Source organism: Camelina sativa, chromosome 9 (assembly GCF_030686135.1).
Source record: "Camelina sativa cultivar CO46 ecotype springtype chromosome 9, ASM3068613v1".
NCBI lineage: Eukaryota > Viridiplantae > Streptophyta > Magnoliopsida > Brassicales > Brassicaceae > Camelina > Camelina sativa.
Genome location: NC_141888.1, coordinates 15,833,399 through 15,855,610, shown reverse-complemented (window position 1 = coordinate 15,855,610; position 22,212 = coordinate 15,833,399). Strand labels below are relative to the sequence as shown.

Here is a 22,212-nt window from a genome sequence, read left to right as displayed (position 1 = left end):
ACCGAACCTAAACCAAACCGAAAAACCGAACGCCCACCCCTACTTATATGGGACATAAATTACTGAATGTGCTTAGACCTTAGACTACCCAACTCCGACCCAAGGAAAATTAAAGGCCTTTGGGCAATTTTTTTTTCTTTTTAATCTGTATCATTGTTAATATTATTTTACTGTATTTATAATAAGTTTTTGGTGTTTTATTATAAATACAATTACTTTAAAAAATCCTTTTCAGAATTTTGTTCATTGGAATATGGGCTTTTATATCCCTATAATTTTTGGGTTATATCTATTTTTGGAAACAAATATGATCCCTTTTTGTATGTATCCTTTTTATAAAAAAATAATGTGAAGTAACCTTAGTGCAGTAGTCAATGGTAAGTTCTTAATGCAAAATGCACCATCACACCAGGGATCGAGTTCCACTTCCTACGAATGTAAAATTTTGGTTAATGGACCGGCCTATTGTAACCCAATGGTTGACAAAAAAGAAAAAATGAATACAATAGTATGTATTTTTGGTTCTAAGGAAAAAGTTAAATTAGGTAAGAAAGACTAAACAAGATTAGGTGAATTCCAAAAGTAAGTTGTTTATACAGAAAATAGCAAAATACTATCCCAAATTATAATAGAAATGACCATGAAAGTGATCTCTACATGACTACATGTAAAGATTGATTTTAGAAATTTCTGGAAATTATAAAGCTTTGTCAACGTTTTTTGAAATGGCTTCCAGAATTGTTTAATACAAAAATATCCAGTATCATGAAAATAACAGTTGAAGCCTTGCTTTGGCCACATGATAGTTAGTACGAAGATTTATGAAATTATTTTGGATAAGCTTATAAAATTATATTCGGAAAACTATAAAATTTGGTAAATAATTATATTTTGTAAGGACAATTAAGAAAACATGTTAACGTAAGAGAAGAAAAGATCATTTGATTATTTATGTTTTCAATTTTCTAAGATATTTTTGTTTGTTTTAGTTTAGCAAAGTCAACATCCTACTAGTTGGGAATACAAAAGAAATTAATTTCTGCGCCTACTATATCTTAATTATGAAAGATCGATCATAACAAATGAAAAAGCAAACACTCGTTACGTTTCAACTACCCCATCAATTAAATTTCTGTTATGACATTTTTACGAATTCCTTAATTATTTTTATAATATGTAAAGTACTTGTCATTTGAAAGGGATTTTGTAGTTTTGTTTTAAATTATGAACTTCCAAAATATCATTATGTCTTATATATTTCATGAATTTTTAAAAGATATTTTTTGGGATAAATTTTGATACTGCCAAATTAACCATATTGCTGACTTACACTCCCTCCATTTCAATAATGTATTGTTCACACATATTATAAAATAAAATAATTTTTCTATTTTTATTTTATTTAATACATTATAATTAAAATTCGTTAGATCAAAACATCGAAATAGTATGGATAAAACTGAAAACATTACAAACAATCTGTAGAAAAAACCTAATTCAACACTTACTATGAAACCAACTTTAGAATTTTTGTCATCGACTTGTGTTTGAGCTGTTAATTTTTTTTTTCTTTAATGAATTAGCTCAAACAAGCCGATGCTTTGAGCTGTTAAATTATTTTTTAATCCAATGATTTTTTTTATTAACATCATCAGTGTTCTTTTTTTTTGGTAGGCCGACATCATCAGTGTTCTTACACTAACAACTTAAATCTTTCCTTTTATTAATTTATATTCCCTCTGTTTCATATTAAGTGTCATTTTAGAATCTTCACACAGATTAAGAAAATCATTAAATTTTCTATTTTACCTTTTATCAATATATATATATTTTTTTCTATTAGTCAATACATTAAATTGGTAGGGATAAAATTGAAAAATTTAAGAAACATCTACCTTGGAAATACAAAATGACACTTATTTTGTAACAAAATATTCAGCCTAAAATGACACTTAATATGAAACAGAGGGAGTATGTTTTACTCACTTTGTAAGTCACTTGGCTTATATTTTACTCTCAGCTTATTTTTTGTGGTCAATCTCTTTTACATGGTTTTTACTATTCATTTTCTGGGTAATTTTTTTGGATCCCATTTATATATTTTTACTGTTGTTCATTAAAATGATAAATTTTCTGTTCGACTTATTTATAACGATCGAGTTAGTTATTCAGAAATAGAATATTAAGCAAACAAAAGCAAATAAAAACTATATAGGTTCAAATGGTAACAACTCAATTTAGCTAAAAATGATGTTGATAAATCTACCACAGTTTTATAGTAATTCATGGAGGAATATGACAAAGTAAATAGTAGAGTAACATTTTAGTTTACCTTTTTAAATTAGTTCCAAAATTATCAATTTTTTTTTTTGCAAAAGTCTAAAGTATCTTAAAATTATACAAATTACCGAAATAGTCGATCTTGACTCGAATCATGACCCAATTAGAGAGTTTGGATACTGGTTTAAGTACTCGAACTTCAACCAGCCTCGGTACCAAAAACATTTCTATTATATTACTGGTTTAATTTAGAAAACTAGGTAACAACCCGCACTATGTGCGGAATAAATCGATTTAAAGAAAATTATTATCCTAGATATAATATCTATTTGTGTCAAACATAATATGTAACTAAAGTTATTTATTTATTTATTCAAAGCTGCATTTTTCGTGTAAAAAAATACATTTCACCTGTGAAATCTTTGAATGTGTAAGAGGTTGTATGGTAGAGAAAATATTGATAAAATGTTATTATTTATTGCAACATGTCTTTTGTGTAGTTTAAAAATCAAATTCATATCGTCTTATGTTTTATTTTGTAATCATAACAATTTTGCATGTTTCTTATGTAACAAAAAAAACATATGTTAGTAACAATAGAATTCTAAACTAAAATTTCTGAAGATAATATAATTTATTGATTTAATTTTTTGGTTAGGCTATTTAAATCTTTTGAGTTAATATTTTTTATAAATAACCGATTATTATTAAAAAAACCATTATGAAAAAATTAATAAAATTCCAAAACCAACGCATTCATGTAAGAATATATTTCATCCGTGAAATATGTGAACGTGGTAAAGATAAATATTTATAAAATTATTATAATTTATGGCAATATATATATTTTGTGTGTTTTAAACATCAAATTTATATTTATCGTTTATCGAGTAACTATAACAATTTTGCATCTATATAATCACTCATTTAAAATATATTATGATTTTTTTGGGTACTAAGTTTATTTATAATGATATGAGTTATTGTCCCATTCCTTTTTAATAGCACATAGATGAATATACAATTAGAACATATATTCCTATTCGGTTATCAAATTTTCCATTTTTAATGAATAATCACACTAAATGTTGAGATTAATTAGTTTACATACTTAGATATATATAAATAATCACACATCATGATATCACCTAATTTGTTGTCATTTTTATATTTATTTATGAATATATATAAATCTATATTTTTTGGGTATTAAGTTTCTTTTAATGAATTGGAGATAATTCACGGGTAATATACTTCTTTCTATAATCAATTATAATAACTATTGAAAACTTGTTATTTAAATTATTATGGTAATAATATTATCATAAAAATTAACATTTCATTTTTATATGATTATGTTAATAAGTTATATGTTTAATAAGTTATATGTTCTTTATTTTTGTTAAATTTATATTAATTGATATGTTTTATAGCCTTTTTAGAATATTTTATTTATATTGATTTTAAGAAATTAATATTTATATTGATTTTAAGAAATTAATATTTATATTAATTTTAAGAAATCAATATAACTTTGACTTGTATATTTGTAAGTAAATTGTAGTGAAATTTTGTCTTAAAATAGTATGTAATTATTTAATTAGATTTAATATGTGATATTTAAATTTATGTAAAAAATAATGACATAACAAATTATTATTCAGTTAATTGTTTTTATTAATATAATGGCATGTTAATGTAATTAAGTAAAACATTAAGGGTAATTTGCTAATAGGTGCACAAAGTTCTGGTGGCGATACATCAGCTTTTTCAAGAATGTGCTTCTCAATTAATATATAAGGGATATATTAAATACTATAAGTACAAACCCTTAATACACTAATACACATTCAGATACCAAAAGGGACACTTGCAAGTTGTTACAAACTATAATTTCTTTTTCCAGCAAAGACTCGCTGAATATAATTCATATGAAATGATCTAACATCATTTTAAATCCACACAATCCACAATAATTCAAAAAGTATTATTATTTGAAAGCCGTGGACAAATCCAGAAACACATATAGCCACAATAAATCCCAACGAATCTACATAAATTTAGTTAATGGTTGTGATGATCGAGGTAGACAGAACAATGAATTCAAAATCTGTCATTACTAAGTTTAGAAAGACGTGCCAAATAAGATATCCGAAGAGTATATGGTTGAGATAGTGGAATATGTCCGAAAATGAGACGTTCTAGATTCATGGTGATTAAGATTAGTCTAGCTCTACACTATATGCATCACAACATGTATATGTTTAAGTGAGCATGGTTATGCGATTAATGTTTATTATGTGTCATGAGCTTTAGAGTAAATCATACTTGGATTATCCCTTTAGGCCATGGGTAAAAATGATTTATCTTCAATAAGTAAGTGTGGTTATGCGATTAATGTTTGTTATGTGTCGTGAGCTTTAGAGTAAATCATTACTTGGATTATCCCTTTAGGTCATGGGTAAAAATGATTTATCTTCAATAAGTAATTTGTTATTTTTGTTTCATGATGCAGGTGAAAAGTTGTGTTAGTGTGTGCGAGACAATCTTCATGAGGTTATATGTGGATTTAGGTGAATTTTATTAAAAATATAATAGATTCATAGATTTTCAAATACTTGTTTAAATTTTAATGAAGTATGTTTTTGAAGTTTTAAGTTGACGTGATTTTATTTTTCGATTGAGGTGTTGCACTCACAATCAAAATAGTCACAAAAAGTCAAAAAATAGTTATTATATGGATCATGCTACACATATAAAATAATTATTTGTACAGTATTCATCTTATCTTCTGAATGAACTTAACCTCTCGCAAAATATCTTGTTTTTTTTCCTTTGGACAGCCAAAAAAAAGTTGGAGGTAAGTATTCTCTTCATTTATTCTGAATGTGTAAGTTTCCTCGAATCTTCATATCTTCTAAGGTTTTCCGTGTCTTCAAACCATTTTTCGATTTAGCAGATTGCATAAAAATAAACAATATAGCATTAGACACATTCTTCTCCACAGCATCATATTAATATTGTGACGAACCGGCATATCCTAATACATAAGATAAAGACTAAGTTAAAAAATCAATTTTAAAAAGAATATGCAAGTAAGTTATTGAAATTTACAACACTCAAAAGTTTTATTAAAAATTTACCTTCCAATACGGTATATCAAATAGAATAGACCGTTTCTTCCACCTCTAGTTATCATTGTATTCATCGTTTTCCTCGTCTAGAGTCATCTCATCTTCACAGACCCTTTTTCGTTTTTTTTATAATTTTTTTCCACAAACGGTTTTCCAAACTCATTTATGAAATCCTTGAGTATATTAAAAAGTTCTGCTCCACTTTGAATTCTACTCGCACTACCTTCCTCCACAATGTTGTCAAACCATTTTTTTCTTCTTCTAAGGATGTCCAGGTCTAAGTCTTTTTCTGTTTCCCAAATAAACATGCTTTCGACTAAATTTCGACCACGTAAAGATGTATCCTTTCCACACACATTAGATGCCTATTTACCTTTCACTTTACACCTAGTTAATGTTCCTAAGGCAGGATAATCAGTGATACTCCACAATGACATTGCTTTAAGGGTAAAATTCTCCTTCATAAATGAATCGTAAACCACAATTCCTTTAGGTCAACTATCAAAGGAGTTAGATGGACGTCAATGTTGTTGCATGATAATGTAGGTCCCGGAATCAACAGAGTTAGCATTATATTTTCTGATTTCATACACAATGTTGGATGTATGTTGTAGTTAACTAATAACACTGGCCATGTGCTGTACGTGATGTTTTGAAGGGAGAAAGGATTCATCCCATCTGTAGAAATAACAAAGCAGAGGTTTCTTAATTCAGTTGAAAATTCTAGCCATTTATCAGTCACATTGGCCCAAATTAAAGAGTCCACTAGATGCCTTATTGTACCATCTGAACTAGTATTGTTGACATGCCAACGAATCTTTTCAGCTGTCCTTTTGGATCTAAATAGCTATCTCACTCTGTCTTTGATTGGAAAATATCTTAATAACTTGACTGATATCCCTTTTTTTTTTCCTCACCAGTTTGCTTATCCCTTTCCCATCTTGAAATACTACACCTTGGACAACTTTCCATAACCTCGTATTGCTCTGGTAAAGAATACAATCGTTCTTGCATGCATGAATCACATCATATCCAAAGCCAAACATCTTCAGGAACTTCATTATCCCATATGTTGATTTCAGGAGAATATTATCTGTGGGAAGCATATCATGAACCATCGTGAGAAGCTGATCAAAATAGTTCTCTAACATTTCACTCTTCACTTTGATGCGGTAAATCCCCGTACTTGCATACACCTTGGTGTAGTTGGGACAGCTGGAGTATATTAGAGTTTCAACATCTTCTAACTTCTTCCTAAACTCGGACTCTTCTTTGCTATCAACATCATCTGCCTGATCTTCAAAGTGGCTCATCGGCTGTGAATCACCATCAAAGAGAACAGTCCTAATCAAGTCATAAGCATCTAAGTCAGATTTCGGATCATCAGCTGGCTTATCACTCCAACATGAATTTCTCTTGTATTTCTGATCCAAACCCCTAATCACTAGATGATCCAACACTGTAGCTATCAACTGATGGCACAAATTGCAGCAATCTATATAGGGACAAAAAATCTCACGAGAAGTACCCAATCTCAGTGCGGATGTGTGACAACCCGTCCCGTTGACCCCACTAGCCCACTGCTAGCTTGCCCCCATAGGCCCGAAGCTGGCCCTGCAGGGCATCGATCCTAACCCCTCACCGGGCAAATGGAACTATTCATCCAAATCCACAGTAGGTTATTGGTGCGCCAGACGTTCCTCGAACCCTGGTCCCCACCCTTTAACAACCTTCCCACAAGACAAGCTGTCACCAATTGATCTGCAGGTCATGGTATGATGTTACTCATGATTAGCGATGATAATAATTTGCAGAAAATAAACTTTAATAGTGCTATAAATTGCATACGTAATTTCAACCTATATAAAGTCTAAATCTCTTGTTTAGAAGAATTTAGGTATTATATGCTAATATACAGTATAACCATTACATTCATAGCATTAGAATTTACCTGGTAAAACTCATGCAATCTTTCTGTTTTTAGTGTTTATCTCACACACCTATTATTAAAGTTATATATACTTAACCCTAATTATTATACTAGAACCTTCGACCTCCAACTTGAGAGTTATGTTTTAGTTAATATTATTCGTAGAATCCATCACAAAATCATATAAATTATACTTATGATTATAGATCTACTAAAGTTTTAGTTTTATTTTTCTTGTCTTTAAAACCTTGAGAAAAAAATAAACACAAGGAGAATAATATACAAGTCGAGTATAACTATGTTTAAGTTATGCATAATGTTATTAAAAAAACCTCATCTAGTCAGGTTGATGGTTCATATATTATGATAGACATGCTTTTAGTATTGGTCAATTCTCTAATTAATCATAACAAATTTATATATGAAACTAACTCTAATTCTTTGAAAAACCATTTCTATTGCTTTTCTATTCAGTTTTATATGTTTATTTGAAATTTCATTTCATTTAAATATAATTCTTTGATATATATTATATCAAAATTTTTAAGTTTGGCCGTCGCAGAGAATTATGAGGCCACAAGCCCAAAAATATATTTAGGTCTGTTAAATTTTTTTTTTAATGAAAACACAAATAAATAAGAGTTTGAGGGTCGAACTCATGATATCTTAGACTCTTTTCCACTGCTTATACCACTAGGCTAAAAGAACTTTCTGTGAAATAGGGCCGATTATAGAGCTATATATTTTGCGGCCACAAGCTGATGCTTCATCAGCTTGTGTCTTGGGCCGGCTCTGACTGCATGTATATGATTACTTAGTTTCAAAATTCAAGTATTAGATTATAGAATGAAGTAGATAGTTATTCGTGATGGAAACCACGGGGAAATGTCCGCGTACTCTTTACTGTAATTTGATAGTTATAAAATAATAGTAGAAGTTTATTTGATTTACTCTATACATTTTATAATCTTTTACACTTAATTTACTTGGTTTCATCCTCTGATTTCAGTCCGTGTTTGGTACATGATACAATACTTAAATCTGTGAATCATATAAATTTAGGAAAATCCAGAAAATAAAACAAAACTCGTATTGAAGTGGTCATGTTTAGAAATCTCGATTTAATTTTTTGATTTTTTAGTTGTATATATTATATTAAGTAAAATATAACATTTGTGATATTTTAGATTTTAATAAGATGTCACTGCGTCGATATGCAGTGTAAAAAAATATTTAATAAATTATATATAATATATATTTTTTTAAAAATATAAGCAATGCTGTATCTTAGTTTAAAAATATACATGTCATTATTAAACGATTTAGGAATGTATATATTTAATCTTAATTTAATAAATAAAATTTAGTTTTATAATTGTTTGAAATAGTTTGTTATTGTTTCCTAAGATTTCTGAAACAATAAATGAAATCTGTTAAATAATTTTGAAAATATTGTTTTATTATTTATACATCAATATAAGATTTTCTTTTGTTAGATATTAAATTAATTAAAATGTAATGGTATTTTTGTAATATGCCACATAATAGTAGGGTTAAATTTTTAACTTACTTAAATAAGTATATAGAGATAAACAATACATAAGAAATCCCTAAGACTATTTCCACTTATTTTTAATTAATTAAAATAATTTCTGAGTGTAGAAGCACTCAAATATATAAAGCAAAATACGTCAGATAATCATAGACTATAAACATAATTAATTAGGTATTTTTAAAAAGATAAGACGAGATTAAAATAAAATTTATAATAATTATAATACTGAAGTTATTCTTTTAGTAATACTTTGTATATATAGGGGACATTTGAAAAATGTTCATTTTGCTACCTTTTTTAATTAAGGATCTATTATATGCATCATGTATGTAGTTAGATGAATAAATAGCAGACAATTTTTGTACATATTTCTCATGAAAAAGTGACATGATGTTGGTAATAAAAAAAGTTAGAGAATGAATAAAGAAAATAATGTACATAAAAGTAAAATTTCACTCTTTGAGTTGACACTTTTATTTTTACATATATTTTTAAAAACAATTGTAGTGAATGTTTAAAAATTATATAATTTTCTTCACAAAATACAATTTTCTTTCACAATCTCATTATTTTCATATTTTGAAATGTTTTATCTTATTAATACAATAATTTGTTCTAAAATTTAAGTGTTGACTGTAATTTAAATTACCTAGATTATAGAAACATTAAATGATAAAACATAAGAAGTTATAAATAGTTATTGCTTGTTAGAAGTTACAAATGATGATTGGTTAATTAAACTTATGAGTATAATTATGAAGTTACACATGAGTTTAAGAAATGATAACAATAATGTTGCATACTTATCAAGTTATCATACAAATTTCTAATTAGCCATTTTTTCAACTATCACATATGTTCTTTTAATTTTCTGGCTTTGTTTATCATTATTGTAAAAATCTACTAATTTTATATTACATTACGTAAGTAGTCAAGCTAAATGTACTAAATAATTAAGGGCTGCCTCTACGTGGCCCCCTGTAAAATAGGGTTTCAACTAGGTTACCCCTGTACTTTAAGGCTCTACCTATTTCCTCCTAGACAACATATATTCTTCCCAATTCCATCTATATTAATTCATTTCTATCTAATTAACCAAAATAAATTAAGCTGTAATAAATCAACGTTTTGCGTTTTAAAATTGATAATTCGCAATTACTGTACCGCGATTGGCTTAATCCGACCAAAAATATTAGAGCCGAAACATTATTTTCTTTATCCATTAAACCAAATCGATTTGGAGAAAATTTGAAATTTGGTCGTCTTCTTCTTCTTCCTCGATTCAATTTCTTCCCCGAAGTCAGATAAGACGAATTAGAAGAAGAAAACTGGCTCATACTTCCAGTTAAAGCGAAATAAACAAACGGAGAAAGAAGAAGAATAAATTGAATCGAGAAAGAAGAACTTGATTTTCTTGGTCTCGAGGAAGAAGAAGAAGAGAAGAGAAGAAGACGACCTAATTTCAAATTTTCCCCAAATCGATTTGGTTTTATGGGTAAAGAAAATAATGTTTCGGGTCTAATATTTTTTGTTGGGTTAAGCCAATCGCGGTACAGTAATTGCGAATTATCAATTTTAAAACGCAAAACGTTGATTTATTACAGCTTAATTTATTTTGGTTAATTAGATAGAAATGAATTAATATAGGTGGAATTGAGAAGAATATATGTTGTCTAGGGGAAAATAGGTAGAGCATTAAAGTACAGGGGTAACCTAGATGAAACACTATTTTACTGGGGACCACATACAGGACTTTACAACATTTTTTTGTTGACAGATTTTTCTTTTCTTACTATGTGTTTCTAAGCTATAATATGTATTTATGCTAATTTTTTTTATAAGCACAATACATAAAAGAAAGAATGCAAAATAAATTTTAAAATTATGTACAAAATACATTTAAAATTAGGGTGAGTTACTAGAATATTGCATAAAAGCTTCCTTATTACAAAAGTAACATACAATTGTTTGTAATTACTAGACTAACACATTGTACCTATTCTACCCCTGAAACTAGTGTTGGGAAAACACGTAATTACGGCTAATGCCATTAGGAAAAAAAAAACATTGGAAGTTGGGACTAAGTCTACCGATCCTTTGATGGTAGATTTATACACGTGGACTGATTAAAGGTGTACGTCAGATATTTTTGGTACACTTAGTTGTAGTCTTGGTACACTTATCGGTCACTGTAGATGGTACACTTAGTTGTAGTGTTGGTACACTTATCGGTGGACGTGCATGAAATCGATTCGGTAGATTAAGTTGGTAGAGGAATTTCTCTTTGATGATAGACTTTTGTTTTTAGCGCGTGTAGCGGAAAACGTAAAAGGGTGGGAAGATATTTATGGTAGACTAATGGCCTGTTACGACAGATTTTTGCGACAGCCTTCTCTCCTTACAGATATTTTTGGTATACTTTGTTTGTTTTTTGAAATAGTTTTCATAGTGTTGTGGTAGGCTTCTTGTCCGTGGTAGATTTAGTAAGAAAGATTGACAGCTGTAAAGTCTTACCAGAATAACACGAATTTGTTTGAGCTGGCAAAGACAGTCTAGCGTTGCGATAGACTTATTGGAGGAAGATCTAAACAGGTTTGCTGTTCTTCCGATTAATGGTGTTCATGTAATAAAGTTTGTAGAAGATTCATCAATTGTGTTCTGTTTATCGGCCGGAGCAAACGTCTTTTTCCTACTCAGTTTCGGAAATCTTTCCTCTGGGTTCATCCATGGAAGAGCAAGATATCATTATTGGAGGATCTATATAACTCACTTTTTATAGGTTTTTAATTTAGAAATCAGATGTTGAGATGAAAATCTATAATAGTTGAGTAAAAACCCCACAAGTGAAACCAAAAAAATAGACATAAGTCGTGAAAAAATCAAGTGAGGCAGGGAAAATTAGGGTTTTCAGTCGTATGTTAGAGGTAGAAGACGAGGATATTCTGGTAATTTCGGGTTCATTAAACCTAAAAGCAAACGTGTACGTACACATAAACGTGTACGTACACATAAACGTGTACGTACATATGAACGCATACGTACATAACGTTCTTGAGATTAGTGTACGTACATAACGTTCTTTTGCTTAGTGTCCATAAATCCGTTTTAATAAACGATATTATTGTAATTTTGTAGTTATCTTCAACATATCTTCTTCTGCAACCCTAGCTAATATTGTCGTTGTTGTTCACCGGAAATGGAACAAGTAAGAGATGTTACTAGAAAAAGTAAGATATGTTACTAGAACAACCTAAGTAATTCGTAATTGTTTATTTATTTATCATATTTTCGAGAGGTAATGAACAATAACCACACAAAATTACATTTTAACTATAGAGGGTAATATTTAGATAACATAAATATACAATACTCAGTTCAACTAGGTACAACTAAATATATATTTAGATTTGCATTTATATTTAAAATATGAAAATGATAATTAATGTTTATACGAATTTCTTTACATATTGAACTATTAAAGAACTATGTTTAATCAACAATACAAAAATTAATCACTTTCTAATACATACTATCGTTTTCACATAAGACACTCTTTATAGTATAAGGAAAATTTAGTAAGTGATCACCTGAAATGAAGCAAAAGAGGTGAAAACCAAGTTTTTATGAACATTGTGTTATGGATTTACTTGTATATCTAATTAATAGTGAAAAGTTTTGTGGTCAAACTCAATGAAAAACATCCTTGCCTGTTCCAAAAAATTTGTACATGTTCAACCTCTCGTTACTCACGGCAGACATGTGGTCAGTTTTGATACGAATTTTCGCATACCATGAGAAGGTTATAGCTCACTTTATATTATCAGGAAATTTTTACGTTTTCTGTCTGTAGAAACCAGCTGATGAGATCCATGGTCATGTATGTATGTTAATGTCAGGTGGACTGGCTATACTTCTTGGCATTTGCTACTACAACTATAGGACATCATATACTCAATGTACAGTCTTTTCTAATCTTTCTTCAAGCTAGTACAATATATGTTGTGCACACATGGCTTCATCATCAAGTACAATAAAAAAATCATCAGTGGACTTATTCTTCACCATTTTTCCTATTTTCAATCTTTCTCAGTAATGCAAATCAAGAACATCGGTATTCTTACAGACAGGTATCAAGAAAAAACATTTTATCTCCTCAGTTGGATAGTTCTGCAATGACAGAGCATTATTACATTTTACTATAGAAAGGATCTAATTTTAACAAACAATGCTTAGGGGGTGGTATTGGACACCATATTGTGAAAGAATTTAATAGACAGGAATTAATGACAAAATAATAGATTTTCATATATTGTAAAGGATTTACAAATCTTTCTGTCTGATTCTAACTACTATATTTTATCAGAATCGAATAGAATTCTTAATAGAATTGAATATAGATAAAGTCTTCTAATTTCCCTCTAGCGTAGAAAATTAGCTACCAGACATAATGAAACAAACTTACATGTGAAGTAATCCTTGTTGAGTAACCGGGCTTATGCCCATAAATTTATGTAGGGGTGATAAACAACTTGTTAGATAAATGCGTTGTCTCTGCTATGTCTGTTACGTTCTGTTGCATCGATGAAAAAGTTGATGATGCCGATTGCAGAGTCTGTTACGTTCTCGCCAAATGGAGTAAATGGTGGTTTGAAAGAGGAGACAAAGAACGTATAGCCATATCAAGGGAGTTAAATCTTTGTGAGAACAGACTTTGCAAATTCAATTAATGACCAGTCTCGTGACAACTTTTAGATTATAAGCTTGCAGTTTAACAATCACGAAGCAAAGACATCTCTTGCAAAGAGTGAAATGCATAAAAGAAAAGATAGAGGAAAGTTACGTTTACAACAAGAACTCCATGGCATCACAACCAATATCACCATCTTAACCAAGAAGCTGAAGGATAGAACAAAACAGAGAATTGAATTTCAAACAGAGAACGAATTTGATGATACAACTGAATATTACTGTAATGGATCTTACATCTGAATACTGACTTGACTTATAGCTCAAATACAGAAACATGAAAATCTTGAAGTGATCCAAAAACTTGTAAGATTCAAATACTGACTTCTAGCTCAAATTCAATTGTCAAGCAAATTGAAAACAAAACTGAATCAATCTTTAACTCAAATAATTGCAGTAGAATGGACAAATATATTACAGATATTGTCAAAAAATGAACCGGAGAGAGATTATCAGAAACTCAATCGTTCGTTCCCCACAGTTTTTTCGAAAGGAAGACATAATAAGACATAAATCTCAATGCTGCAACTAAAGTAAGAGATATATAACAATAGATTCGTAAATAGAAAGGTTTTTAGATCGTAAGGTGGATTCATCAATCACAAGGGACAAATACAATTCTTCTTCATCTCTACCGCCAAGTACAGCCCCACTGCGACTGCCGCAGTCGTCGTAGTTAATCGCCGCCGGTGACTGTTCTTCGTGAATCTGGAGCAATCAGTCGTTAGTGAGTGGTGATTGTTCTTCGTGTATCCAAAAGGGAAGAACACATGTGAGGTTGTCTCTATATCTAACCAAATCTCGGCTTAAAAGGTCAGAATTCATTATTCACAATTTGCACTAACAATTCTTTCACATTCTTGTTAAATCATGTTGCTTTAAAAAATTCTATAACATCGAATAGCACTAGAATTTAAAAGAATGATTAAAAGCACTAATCCAATAACACCTGAATTGAGAAGAATTTATAAAACGTGTACACGAATAACACTGGAATTGAACATTCTAATAAATTCCTTCACATGCAAAAATGTTGCAATTATGCCCTCTGTATCCTACAAGAAAAGTTCTGAAAACAATAACAAAATCCTTGAACCAAGCAGTTTCACTCACCTGGAGAACAACTGTCGATGTAATGAAGCCAAATGCATATTCGCCTATTCGGGGATGCCTAATGATTGCAACTTCCTTGAAAGCTTGTGTATTTTGATCTGAACAGAGAAAGAACTGGATATGAGCAAGTTGAGATTAGAAAATTATAATTAACTTATAATGCTGAAAATGTAAAATAAGCCTTTTCTTAAGCGATACCAGGAGATATGGCAGTACTGTTCTGCTTAGAGGCGTTGTAGATATGACGAACAAATGGCATTCACTTGATAAACCACTCTCCTAAGTTCAGAACCGATGCTCCCAACCACGAAGACATGAACACCCCGACCAAGAAGATGAATGCTATGGAAGTCAAAAAACCAAAACCTACAAAACCAAAATCAAACTCATGTGAGCAATAGATCATATCAAGTAGTTGATTCGATAAAGAGGGACCATTCAAATGCTTACCAAATACGTTGATTCCAAGTTGTGCATATATTGGAGAGAAGAATCGATCCACAAAGTGAATAAACCACCATGTTATATAGAAAGTAATTGCAATAGGAAGTAGGATAACACTGCAAAGAGAAATTGGGATTTAAAACTATCAGCACAAATTCTGAATCTATGCCAACTACAATCAAATGGCAAAAAAATTCAAGTGTTGCTTACCAGCCTGTCATGAACTTCTTGGACGCCCAACCCCTAATGAACAAGCTTAAAGTCTGCAGGAAATAGCTAAAGCATCAGACCACAATGCTCTATGTTGTTATATATGCTTGAAAACATGAATGACCATAAACATCACAAGACTCAAGAATCGACAGATCCTAGCAAATTCATACTTGACTCAATCAGGAATTTACAAGCTTCTGCATAATAAAGACAAGTGTTTGGCTAGTTCACACAAGTTCCAGGAAGTGTTGTTTGGTGATAGATTGAATCTAGGGTAAAACAAGTTCCAAGATTATGAACTAAGGGGAAACAAATAAATCTATGAAGAAGAATAAATCTTGAAAGGAACTAAGAGCTTACTATAAATCCAATTCAACTGTTAATTAAGCATGAATCTTGAAATGAGAAAACGAAGAACAAGATTCTAGATCAGGAGATGAAACTAGACCTCGTGGCTGGATTGATGCGAAGAAGAAGAAGAAGAAGAAGAAGAAGAAGAAGAAGAAGAGGAAGAGGAAGCAGAAGAAGAAGGCTTCGAAGAAGGACCATCGTCTTTGTCGCCGGAATCAGCGACGGGAATCAGAAGCTCTCGATCTCTTTCTCGATTGGCCATCACAACCGCCGGCTTCTCGTCTCCCATCGCCGTGAAACTCAGGCGATAAGGAAATCAAGTCGGAGAAGAGAGAAATGCCGGTGACCAGTGAACGAGCGGAGAGGGAAAAGGTTGAGACTTTTTTGCCGGCGACTGTTCTTTCTTCTGAGCACAAAAAAAAAAAAGTGGCTAAGCTAACTCCAACTTGAAGCTCTCTGTCGTTTTTAGATTTTTCTCTCCTGATCTAAAAACGGATGCTAAATTACCCAAATTACTTAAAGATTAATAACTAGTTGTGAACCAAAAGATTGAAACTTTATTTGGTGGAGAAGTGAAGCTTCTTTTCTTGCATCGTAAAGGAATTTATCCAACAGTCCATTCTTTTCTTGCAGAATCAGAGTAAAGGAGGATTTGACAAAAATCAAACAAACATCGATTCAAAAAGAAATAAAAACAAAAACAGGAAAACAAGAGCAAGAACATAAGATCTCAAGTTTTTTTTTGACCAAATTTAATTATAAATGGCATAAACCGTAATAAAACACACAACTCAGATATAAAAGTAATTTGCAAACTTTTATGTGTTATTCTAGTAAGACAGAAATCTCAACGTGTTAGTCTAGTAATAAACCTACTTTTATGCAATATTCTAGGTAATTTCCCTTAAAACTATGTACAAAATACAATATGCAAAAAATGTGTAGTTTTAATGATTTATTTGAATTTGAAGGTTTTTTTAAATACTTGCATCATTATTATATGCAAAATATTTTACCATATACAAAATCCTATGATTATTTCCATGTGATGTTAGTATGATTAATATTATTATAAAGTTTAAGTCAATGTTATGGTAACTAATTTGATTTGCATTTTAATGGTTAGGTTACATATAAATTTAAAAGGTATTACAATTTGCTTAATATCATGATTATATAATCTAATATTTTTAAATCTTAAAACAAATATTCGAGATCTCGAATTATGAATATTTTTATTTTTATTAACTAAATATTGATTCACATTAAATGTAGAGCTTAATTGTTTTGGAATCTCTTTAAAAATCAACATCTCCTTTCATCTAATATTCTGTGTGTGTAAACTTACTTATATTACATACATATATAGTAATTTATAATGTTTTAGATTTTATATTTATAGAAAAATGGATATTTTTAATGTATAAATATCTTCTTAACCTTTATCAGTCTCAATAATTTCTTACAACTTCATCAGTAAAAGATGTTCCTAATACTTTATTTTACTTATAATAATCTTAAATTAAAAAGAACGATCATAATAGTATAGTGATTAAGACAAATATTTTATTAGTAGAAATAAATAATATTTTGAAAAAGATGAGAAGAGTTAATATTGAGAATAAGTAACTATTAGAAGTTGAATTCTATTATAAATAACGTTAATAAATTATAAATAATACTTTCAATTATGTATAAGAAATATGTGCGAGGGACTTGCTGTAGTGTTGGATTCGTTATTCAGAAACTTTTTTTGAAAGAGGTGAATGCATGACTATAGCTGATCTAAACTTGAGATTTTCTGTGTTGGTGTTCAATGAATTGTGTGATTGAATCCCTTGAATGTTTGTATGATTTTTCTGCTCTCTGTGGCTTATTTTCGCTTATGTGGATGCCTTGGTCAAGTGAGAGGCGATTGGAGGTGGAGATCTAAGCTAGAGATCAAAGAAGAACGATGCTCGGCATCGGTGTTGGTCGACACTAATGCAAGGACATCACGAATACTCTAACGAGTGTCGGTCAAGACCATGTGGAGGGGTCGGTCAACACGAGCTATGATTTTTGGAGAATGTCGAGCAGGTGTCGGTCGACACCAGGAAGATGTCAGTCGACACTAGGAGGATGTCGATCGACACCAGGAGGATGTCGGTCGACACCAACCTTCAGCAGTGGCTGATCTTTGTTTGTTACCTGGTGAAACGACCGCCCCCTTTTTTTTCTTTTTAATAATAAGTACAACATATAATTAAGTTTCCCATACTACTTAATTGAACCACCCAAACCACCATTTCCTCATTAAACCAATAACAACCAATATGCACAGCGGAAACATACCAATAATACAGAAACGATACATCATCAATACAATAACATTCCTATCCAATCTATCCAGCAACCTATCACAACTCTAACCAAGGTTCCAACATAAATAATATAACCAACACCACACAAACGAGACCCTAGATCATCCTCCTCCTCATCGCCATGATTCCACGCTACACAATTTGCCTTTACCTGCACCACAAACACAAATTGAGATGCATGAGTATTTGATAAACACTCAGTGAGGCAATCCTCCCATCTACTGGGCTATACACACAAGCAATAAGATCTCTACATGCCACAAACAACAATCAATAAAACAAACCAGGCAATATACATAGCATGCAACATCCATCGTAACTGAACAAGGGGTGTCGACCGACACCCTGCCCGACACTCCCGAAAACCCTAGTTTGTGTCAACCGACACCTCCACATGGCATCGATCGACACTCGCCAAAGTCCCGAGCCGTCCTCGCGTTGGTGTCGACCGACACCCCAACTGGTGTCGACCGACACCGATGCCGAGCAGCGATTTCCCTCGATCAGAAACTCCGAATCTCGCCTCCAATCTTCTCCAATCCGCTCCTTGCACTCCCAGAAGCCAAACCCAGCCACAACAGCGACGAAAATACCATAGGGAACTCAAAGAAACAACCACATAAGCACCAAATCACATAGAATCTAGAGATCTTAGCTTAGATAAGCCATGGTCATGCACTCACCTCTTTCAAGAAGATTCTGACCAACAAGGACGAATTCCCTCACTCCTAGCAAGCTTCTAACACCTTCCCAGCCTTAGATCTCCCAAGAACAGCAAGGAATCTCTCAATCTCTTCCCAAAAGCTCAAGAACACTTTTCTCTCTTTCTTTTTCTCTAAAAGCGGCCAAATAACCCCAAAACACGACCCTAGGTCGTTTCCCCTCTTTGACACTCGATTTAGGGATTCCCTAAACCAACCATGCAAACCGGACAGTTAAAATTGAACCGACCAAACCGGCCATAACTGGTGTCGATCGATGCCTCACTAGAAGGTGTCGATCGACACCCTTACCAAAATACCAAAAATTGGTTTGCGGGTGTTACAATTCTCCCCCACTAACAGAAGATTCGTCCTCGAATCTGAACACACCGCCACTCATCCGCAAACTCACCAAAACACCGTCGCAACGGTTCCTACCATCCACCCATTTGGTCTGCCACCACAAGGACACCACTGGTCCAAACCACCCTGAACCCACTGGTCATCACCACTCTGGTCCCCCCGACCAGCATACACCTGACCCTCCCGGTCAACACATAGAAAACCCCGAGACTGAACCCCCATCAATCCCGAGATCCGCTTCCGATCTCAACCGTAACCCTGAGATTGAACCCCCATCAGTCTCATAATTCCACATCCGGTTACCATTCTTATTTCCACGCCCTTGACACTTTTGCCACCAACTCATCTGCTCTTAGGTCGCAACCTTCAAGCCATACCGATCACACTCTCAGACCCCCCGTCTTTGAGCCATACCGTCTCACCCTCGGGTCGTCACCCTTAAGATCACGGTACCAGGAGAACCCCCATCTCCTCAGGAGAACCCCCATCTCCTCTGCCACCCTCAGGACCGCAGTCCCTCGAGCTATCGGTATCCAGGAAACCCCCCGTCCCCTCAGGAGAACCCCCATCTCCTTATGAGTTGTTCAGGACCCCCCGTCCCTCAAGCAAACGGTCATAACGTCTATAAGCATTTTCCAACCTAGACCACCCCCGTGATCCGCATAGAACATCTCAATGTCCTACCGACCCCATATCCTCTCTGAGAATATAACCACAGCCATGGCCACCCCCAGGTCTCACTACTAACATCCCAACTCCTCGGTGTTTACAAACACCCTTCCCACTAACACAAGTTCTAACTACTCCTAGAACTTTATGTTTTTAGAAACTTCCTACGCATGGAAACTTTCCATTTATAGAATTCCCGAGCGATTTTCTTTTCCACAAGATCCACAAATTCCAAAAACCAAAAAAAGAAAAACTGCATTTTATTAAAAACCTCAAGTGCAATAAACGTTTACAGCTCCAAACGAAAATACGTAGCTGAAATAAAAAGAATCAGAAGCCAAACTAATCTCCGAGTTGAGCACCCGGTCCTCCCTTCGGTTGTGCCGCACCCCCCATCATCTGTCTCAACTTAGGATAGAAAGGCCTGATGTGCCCCTCCTCTCCACAATGGTAACACGATCGACGATATTCTTGTGAATCACCTTTCTTGGGACAGTCTGCCAACCTGTGGTTCTTGCTCCCAAATCCGAAGCACCCTCGCCCACCTTGCTGCATACCTGACGTGTCTTCCCGCTTCCTCTTATGCCTTTGCTCCGACTTGTTACCCTTGTTTGGATTGTTCTGCTCCGAAGTCTCCTCTGTCTGAACCGCTGGACTGGCCACCACTGACTGTGCCCGGATATCTTCCTCAATCTCTGCTGCAGTCTCAACCAGCTCTGCACGCGTAGCATAACTCCTCCCTCTACAGTGAACTCTCAAGTCATCACGTAGGGCCCTCAAGAACCTCCTGATCTGAGCCTCCTCAGGCTCCATAGCCCGACCCCCATAACAAAGAAGTCGACTGAACTCCAAGTCCAGCTCCCGCACTGACCGTGTCCCCTGAGACAACTGAAAGAACTGCACCTCCAAACGATCCAATGCCTCTCTAGGAAAATACTTGCGGTTGAACTCCAAAACGAAGTCAGCCCAAGTCATCTCCCGCTGCACTCTCCTAGCAGCCACCGATCTCCACCACACCTCAGCATCACCACTCAAATGATGGACCCCTATGTCCACCCAAAACTCCTCAGGACATCTCAGAGTATGGAAGTTATGTTCCACACTCGTCCTCCACGCATCCGCCACAGTAGGGTCTGTACCACCCGAAAACCTCTCAGTATAAAGTTTATACATCTCCTTCAGCATAGAAAAATAACGAGCATGAGCTCTCACATCCGCAGCCACTGGCTGCTGCTCCTCCACCACCACTGGTGGCACTACCTGAGCCTGAGCCGGACCCAAACCTGGTATCCGCTCCAACAGCTGTGTCAACAAGCCCGCCAGGTCCACACCTCCCACAGGAGCCCCACCTGCTGGGATTCCCACACCCGGAACCCTAGCACCACCGGCCACTCGAGCACCGACACCGCCCGCACCGACCCCCTCAGCGCCTACGTTCCTATCAGTACCACCACCGGCCACACTCATGGACCCCTCCTGGAAATCCTGCGACTCGCCGACACCCTCAGCTGTCACACTCTGCTCAACAGACTCACTCATTGCTGGGACTCTGCCCCTACCACGACCACGACCACGACCACGACCGCGACCCCCACCACGTCCGCGTCCACGACCAGCAACAGCTCCACCCTTAACCATCTGCACTACCCAGAACAGAAAGCTAAGTACACAAATCAAAACCGCACACAAACACACATCTTACCGTGGAATCTCATTGAAGGCTCGAAGAGGATGATACTAGGACTCCATACCACATGCAAATTGACTAACTACCCATAATCAATTCCATCACACAACATCATGCATCAAGCAAAAAGAAAATAATTCACCCAATTAAATTCCTAACCGCTCTAACCATCCACTTAACCATCCTAGAACCGTAAAGGCTGTGATACCAAAATGAAACGACCGCCCCCTTTTTTTTCTTTTTAATAATAAGTACAACATATAATTAAGCATCCCATACTACTTAATTGAACCACCCAAACCACCATTTCCTCATTAAACCAATAACAACCAATATGCACAGCGGAAACATACCAATAATACAGAAACGATACATCATCAATACAATAACATTCCTATCCAATCTATCCAGCAACCTATCACAACTCTAACCAAGGTTCCAACATAAATAATATAACCAACACCACACAAACGAGACCCTAGATCATCCTCCTCCTCATCGCCATGATTCCACGCTACACAATTTGCCTTTACCTGCACCACAAACACAAATTGAGATGCATGAGTATTTGATAAACACTCAGTGAGGCAATCCTCCCATCTACTGGGCTATACACACAAGCAATAAGATCTCTACATGCCACAAACAACAATCAATAAAACA

General features: G+C 33.7%; 1 protein-coding gene across 2 annotated transcripts; it reads right to left on the bottom strand.

Moving 5' to 3' along the window:
• Positions 1-13,999: 13,999 nt before the first annotated feature.
• On the bottom strand, positions 14,000-16,514 carry LOC104771144 (protein CONTINUOUS VASCULAR RING 1). Of its 2 annotated transcripts, XM_087467418.1 has the most exons (7): positions 16,274-16,514; positions 15,864-16,172; positions 15,413-15,465; positions 15,209-15,318; positions 14,957-15,124; positions 14,759-14,856; positions 14,000-14,353 (listed from the first exon to the last, which is right to left on the bottom strand). In XM_087467418.1, the coding sequence occupies exons 2-5, from the start codon at positions 16,053-16,055 to the stop codon at positions 15,018-15,020; spliced, it is 462 nt and encodes a 153-aa protein (XP_087323544.1). In that variant the 5' UTR covers positions 16,056-16,172; positions 16,274-16,514; the 3' UTR covers positions 14,000-14,353; positions 14,759-14,856; positions 14,957-15,017. The 2 variants fall into 2 exon arrangements, with proteins under 2 accessions (XP_087323544.1, XP_087323545.1); XM_087467419.1 differs by having other exon boundaries at positions 15,776-16,498.
• Positions 16,515-22,212: the final 5,698 nt, after the last annotated feature.